At 33.9% G+C, this 7047-nt stretch overlaps 1 protein-coding gene across 5 annotated transcripts; it reads left to right on the top strand.

The window, feature by feature from the left end:
- Window positions 1-1433: 1433 nt before the first annotated feature.
- On the top strand, window positions 1434-6547 carry LOC145037851 (uncharacterized). 5 transcript variants are annotated; one of them, XM_078986596.1, is made up of 4 exons: window positions 1434-1585; window positions 2987-3049; window positions 4567-4631; window positions 4718-6547. In XM_078986596.1, the coding sequence occupies exon 4, from the start codon at window positions 4747-4749 to the stop codon at window positions 6427-6429; it is 1683 nt and encodes a 560-aa protein (XP_078842722.1). In that variant the 5' UTR covers window positions 1434-1585; window positions 2987-3049; window positions 4567-4631; window positions 4718-4746; the 3' UTR covers window positions 6430-6547. The 5 variants fall into 5 exon arrangements, with proteins under 5 accessions (XP_078842722.1, XP_078842725.1, XP_078842724.1 ...); XM_078986599.1 differs by lacking the exon at window positions 1434-1585 and adding an exon at window positions 1636-1747; XM_078986598.1 differs by lacking the exon at window positions 1434-1585 and adding an exon at window positions 1799-1924.
- Window positions 6548-7047: the final 500 nt, after the last annotated feature.

The raw sequence follows: 7047 nt of genomic DNA, 5'->3' as shown, positions 1-7047 counted from the left end.
AAAGAGATAAGTAAAGAAATATGGTTCAAGGCAACAAACGCAAAAAGTAAGAGTGAAGCTTGAGGAAAGTGTAGCTTTGACAGTAAGAATATGAAGTTAAATGAAAGAAGTAAGATTTAAGATGGAAATTCTAAATCCCAAGAGGAAGTTACAAGTTTTAAGTGTGGAGACAAAGGGAACTTTTCCAGTTTTTGTACCAACGCACCAAATAATGCAGCACTAAAATGCTACTTTTTGTCGTGAAGGACATATCACCTATAATTGTCCAAATAAGAAGAAAGGTGAATGTGATGGTGAAGGAAGAGTTAAAAAGAACTATCATCTGCATGCAAAAGGAAGCGCTTAGTAAATGACAACCGATGAAGTTCATGAGAATGTTGATGTTGTATCAAGTATATTTTTTTGTCAATTCAATGCTAATCATCACTTTTCTTTTTTATTTAGAAGCCACCAGTTCATATATTTCTCTCAATTTTAGTAGATAGTTAAAAGTACCATTGAAAATATTAAAGGCGAGAATTATTGTGGAAATTATCGATTGCAAATAAATTAGTGTTAATAGATGTTGGGGTGTGAAGTCTTAATCAAATGTGCTATTGGAGAGCAAAGGTGCTCTTAGTCAAAGAAGATGATCCATTGATGGAAAGATGCTAAGTTATGAATCCATTATAACATTTGGAGAATGGGCTAGAGATATCATAATGCGTTCCATCATGTGCCAGAAGGCGCTCGAGCATCAGGAGGCACCCTAACAGCTGAAGACGACTACAAAATCCATATACACCATTGAATACAACTGATCATAACCTTAAACATTTATAAATAAATACAACTAATCATAACCATAGAATAAACCCCAAAAGAAACCCAAAATACAACTAAATAATCCCTAAACACGAAACATCAATGAACAAGTAAAAGATAAAGATAACTCATTTCTCCTTCAAGATTGATCTTGGCACTCAACATCCTGATCCAAACCTTTGGCACCTCTAGAATAGATTGCATTGGTTGAGGTTTGTCTGTGTTTTTCGTTCCCTCAAACATGGGTTGATGGAGTTTTGTTAATTTGTGCAGATAAGTGAAATATGAAGAATGCGGTACGAGTAAGGTAGACAAGTTCTTAATTTTATGTTTTAAGTAGAGATATTAGGAGATAGGTGGAAAATTGGATTTTCCCTCACGTGCATGTTACATGAGGGCTTTCTAATGGAGTTCAAGTGACTGTAACTCGGGCATAAACCAAATAAGTTCGATTTTGAAACCATATAGATGATTTACATTAATTTTTCAATATTTGGACTATATCTGCTGAATGGGGTAATCCACAGGGACCACTTCTGTAATTTACTCTATAAAAAGCGCCCTTCGATTTTAGTTTACTTTTTACAGTTTTGATGGCAGGATACTTATATATAGTCACCAGCTCTATAAAGTGAATCTTGGAAACACCACAGCTCAGCCAGTCTGACATAATACTTTCTTCCAGAGATCGATTTGAATAAAAATTATATTTAATTTTATTTTTGAATACTCTCATTCTCTTCTGTCGGCATCCGATTAAGCTCAATCGCATTCCTCACGGGTAAACCTTTAAAAAATTTTCAAATTAAGTTTAGCATCTCATGATTTTGATTTTGTTTCTTTTCCATTTTCTTGTTAATAATGCATTCATGTGTCGCTCAATAATGGAAGAAGAAAGTCAAGCAATTTATGGTGCAATTTTATGGTTATCGATCCATTTTTGGTGGGTGTTTGTCGGATTTCATTAAATTTGATTATTGAGTCACTGAATATTGAAACCAATGTTCTTTAAAAACCGAATTTTTGTGGGGCTTTGTCAAATATTTAAGAAACTAAATGTTTTCATTCCTGTTGCACTTTTTAAATTTGGGGAAACAAAGCTTTGAAGGTTAATACTTTGGTGGGTATTTCTCAAGTTTCTTCATGTTTGATTCTTCATTTCTTGCTTCTGGTTTTAAATTCGGAATTTTGGGTTTAAAAGATCAAATCTTTGGTGGGTGGATGTAATATCCTTGATTTGAAAATTAGGGCATACAGATCAGTTTATTGAAGCTTAATTTTGATAGGTATGTCTCAAATTTCCGCAAATTCAGCTGTTTAAAGGTTAAATTGAGAAATTAGGGCTTAAAGATCAAATCTTTTTGTGGGCATAAGTTAAATCTCCAAGAAATGAATTCTTTCATCATTGGTTATAGTTTTTAAATTTCGAAACTGAGTTTGAAGCTTATTCCTTGGTGGATATTCTCAAATTTCCCTTAATTTAATTCTTTAATTCTAGCTTCTTCTTTTAAAACTCAGAAATTACGCTTTAAAGATCAAATATTGGGTTGTTATGAGTCAAATCTCCAAGAAATGAAGTTTTTATTCATTGGCCATAGTTTGGGAATTGGGAAAATTGAGTTTTGAAGTTTTAATCTTTGGTGGATTTCTCAAATTTCTTTTAAATTTATTGTTTTGTCCAAGTTTGTGCTTTTGAAATCAGAAATTAGGGTTTCAAGATCAAATCATTGGTGGATATGCGTCTTATAACCAACAAATGAAGTCTTTAATCCTTGTCATACTTTTGTAATTGGGAAAAACTCTGTTTAGAAGCTTAATCTTTGGTGGGGTCAGAAATTCCTTAAATTTAATTATTTAGTCCGAAACTTGATAATTGGTAAAATTATGCACAAAAGGCTCCATCTTTTTGCATCTTTTCTTTTCAAAAATTGTATCGCAAACTAACCTTCATTGTTATACAAATGCGATTGATCACTATACATACTTTACATGAATGACTGATTCTTAACACAAAATAACGTGCAAAAAAAGCGTCATAATTCATACTTTTCCCAAAGTTGCATATTGTTGCATAGTGTTTTTTTTTCATGATTCAAAAAGTTAAATCACAAATACAAAAACTTCTCCAAACCCTCATAATCCATTGTTTTGATAGATTTGCTTCTTGTTTTATTGATTTCAGAAGTCGTTTGCTACAAAATTTGTGGAGGGGCTATTGGAGGATTGCACTACCAATCACTTTGAGGTATGATCTTAATTTTGTATTATTGTCCATTTTTAATTTTTGATTTATAGTTTTTTGAAATTTGATGGTTTATTTTATCCCATGCTAAAAGTTTAATACACAATTTAAATGTTTATCAATGTAAAAGTGACCTTTTTTTGTCTTTTCTTTAAAGCAAAATTTGACATCTCTTCACGTTTTGTACTACTTGCCCACAAGAAACTTGCAACAATTTCTTTTGGTACACGGTTTTAAGCACTTTTCTGTAAATTAAATTATGACTATTCACTATTCGTTTTGAACGTTTATCATATTCATTTACAGGTCTTATTTATTTGTGCGTTAAGAAACGCAGATAAAGTTTTTGTTTTTATTTTTCAAAAAATGTTGTTTTGGGCCAGTTTACTTATGAACATGTTGTTTCGTGTTATGTTTTATTTTGAAATAGTCAAATAAAAAATTTATCATACAACCTCGTAAATCGCTTTATTTAAAGGCTTTTAATTATTGTTGCAACACATTACTTTGTTATAAAAAAATCAAAGAATAGGACAAAAAAATGTTTGCAGCTCAACCTAACCCAACCATACCCGTACTTTAAAAAAAAAAAAACATTTGACATGTCTAAAATCTTTATGTACGTATTTTTGAGTAACTAAGCTTTAATGTTGTGAACGAAAATTTCTTCCTTTAACTTTCATCATCTTTACTACTACAACTTTGTAAATTGATGCAATTATAATACTAAAAATTATACTTACATTATTTATGATCATGCAAGATTCTTAAAAGCTTTAATCTTTATTCCTTTTTGCTTCTTAAAATATGAATTAATAAAGTAAAGTTTGATGATCCAAGTCACATCTAACTGCTACCCAATTTTCTTTTTCATAAAAAACTCATGATCTTCAACTTTTTTGGGTCCCTTTTGATCATGATGGTTTCTCATAGCTCCAAGAATCCTATTCTTGATCTGGATCCAACTCTATGATCTCATAATTGACATATTTGATCAATAGATGGCTAATTAAATTGGTTTTTATTTTTACTATAATTGTGTCTCAAAATCTTGAAAATTTGATGAGTTCTTCGGGTTTGACTTCTCTATGTTCTTCAGGTTTGTCTTCTCTAAATTGCTTCTTAGATCATTTTAGCATTCAGAATCTTGTTATCCTATTCTAAATGTCTGCGTGTTTGACTTTTTGATGTTTATGTTTGACTTATTAAAATTGGTTCTTAGATGATTTTAGTCTCAAAACCTTAAAATGTTATTGTTTCTTATTTGGCTTGACTTTTAAAAGTGATTTCTACATCATTTTAGTTTCGATAACTCAAAATTTTCATGCTTAGTTAGTTATTTGTTTGACTTCTTCAGTTTGTTCTTAGATTTCATGTTTCTTAATTATCTGTTCATATTTTTTTGAAAGTTGACTATTGTATATTCAAGTTTGACTTCAGTTTGTGTCCTAGACCATTTAACTCTCAAAAATCTCCAAAAAAATCCATGTCTGTTAATTAGCTATTCATGATTTCTGCAGGTTTGACTTTTTAAAAGATTGGTTCTTGGTTCATTTTATCCCCAGTATCTTGAATTTTTCATCAGGTTTGACTTCTGTAAATTGACACCAGATCATTTAATCCCAAAATCATGAAAAAATATGTTTAATAACCCATTCGTTTTTCCTACAGATTTAATTTCTGCAAAATCGATTGAAATCATGGTAGAAGATCACGATAAAGTTGATAAAGCTGTGATTGACTTTCGGTCAACCGAAGAGTGGCTATCATATGCCAAAGATCTTGTACCTGTAGCTCTCGAAAAGGCCAGAAAAGTTAACGGATTTCCAGGAAGGTGGAAAATGATCATATCAAAATTAGAACAAATCCCGACTCGATTATCAGATTTATCGAGTCATCCGTGTTTCTTGAAGAACACATTATGCAAAGAACAACTTCAATCGGTTTCAAAAACTTTAAACGAATCGATCAAAATGGCAGAAAAGTGTTCAAAAGAGAAACACGAAGGAAAACTCCAAATGCAAAGCGATCTCGATGCGTTATCTGGTAAAATCGATTTGAACCTACGAGACTGCGGGCTTTTGATAAAAACTGGGGTTTTGAGCGAGGTTGCATTGTCGAGTTGTACCTTGTCTGCCCCTGAAGGTACAAGTCATGGAAGCTATAGTGTTACAGAGTTATTAGCTCGGTTGCAAATCGGGCATCTGGAAGCTAAGCATAAAGCTCTCGATAGTCTTGTTGACCTGATGAAAGAAGACGAAAAGACAGTTTTGCCCTTCTTGGGACGAAGTAGTATTTCGGCCTTGGTACAACTCCTTACAGCTACGTCTCCAAGAATTCGGGAAACGACTGTTACTTTGATTTGCACGTTAACAGAATCGGGTATTTGTGACGATTTGCTCGTATCAGAAGGTGTTTTGCCGCCTTTAATAAGGCTACTTGAGTCCGGAAGCTCAGTCGGAAGGGAAAAATCCTCAATTGCCCTTCGAAGATTGTCGGTATCACCGGAGATCGGGCGGGCAATAGCGGGCCACGGCGGGGTGCAACCGTTAACGGAAGTATGTAGCTCGAGTGATTCCGTTTCCCGATCTTCGGCGACTTGTACTTTAAAGAACTTATCTGTGATTCCCGATCTCCGACAAACCCTAGCCGAAGAAGGTGTCGTGACCATCATGATCGGATTACTCGATTCCGGGGTATTATCGGTATCGGAATACGCGGCGGAATGTTTACAGAATCTAACCTCGAGTAATGAAGATCTCAAAAGAGCGGTTATCACTGAAGGTGGAGTTCGCAGTCTCTTGGCGTACCTTGACTCAGGCCTACCGCAAGAAGCGGCAATTGGTGCAATCCGTAACCTTGTGGGGTCCGTTTCGGCTGAAACCCTAATTTCCCTTGGACTGCTTTCGAGACTTGTCAACGTACTTGATTCTAATTCGACCGGAGCACAGAAAGCGGCGGCTGGAACCCTAATTAGGGTTTCCGATTCGCCGGAAGTGAAAAAAGTCGTGGGCGAGAGCGGATGCATCCCTTTGCTAATCAAATTACTTGAGGCGAAACTGAACGAGGTTCGTGAAGTGGCGGCGCAGGCGATCGCAACCCTAATGACAGTTCCTCGGAATGTTCGCGAAGTGAAACGGGATCCGCGAAGTGTACCGGGTTTGGTTCAATTGCTTGATCCGAGCCCGCAAAACACGGCTAAAAAGTATGCGGTTTGTTGCCTTGGGGTGTTATCGACCAGCAAGAAGTGTCGAAGGCTTATGATATCGTATGGTGCAATCGGATATTTGAAAAAACTTACGGAAATGGATATAATAGGATCAAAAATGTTGTTGGGAAGATTGCAAAGAAGGAAATTTGGAAACTTTTTTGGGAAAGATTAGGGTTTTGAGATGTGAAATGTTGTTTCATAATTCACGTCTTCCATGAAACATTGTAAGTTAAATGTATGAATCAACTTGGGGTGTTTCTATAAGGTTATAAAAAAGAAGGTTAAATGTATATAGTATATCAAATTATTATACAATACTACAATCAAAATATCATTATTATTATAAAACCGGTACCCATCTTAATCCCGTCCAACCTGGTTTCTTTTTACTATTGCATAACCCTACGATTAACCTTGTATGAGTACTTTTTACTATTGCATAACCCTACGATTAACCTTGTATGAGTAAAAAGACAAAGAATAGTTTACTATAGATCAACATATGTTGATATTTGAACATGCACTCAGTGGCGGAGCCAGATGGAACGTTGGGGTACTATAGCATCCAAAAAAAATTGTTTTATGTATATAAAAAAAATTATTTGTAAACATATTTTATGTTATTTTATTGTATCTTCAGATAAAGAGATTATATTATGTTTTTTTAATATTCCGAATATGATAACTATATAAAATATTTGTTGATAATTTCTGTATCTGCATATAAAAATTTCTACCCTCCTCCACTGCATGTACTCATATGATCGTATTAAGTTTTCTTTATCTTTGT

The sequence above is a fragment of the Lactuca saligna genome, chromosome 3 (assembly GCF_052625555.1).
Source record: "Lactuca saligna cultivar CGN05327 chromosome 3, ASM5262555v1, whole genome shotgun sequence".
Lineage (NCBI taxonomy): Eukaryota > Viridiplantae > Streptophyta > Magnoliopsida > Asterales > Asteraceae > Lactuca > Lactuca saligna.
The sequence above is the reverse complement of the archived record's forward strand: the minus strand, read 5'-3'. Positions and strand labels throughout refer to the sequence as shown.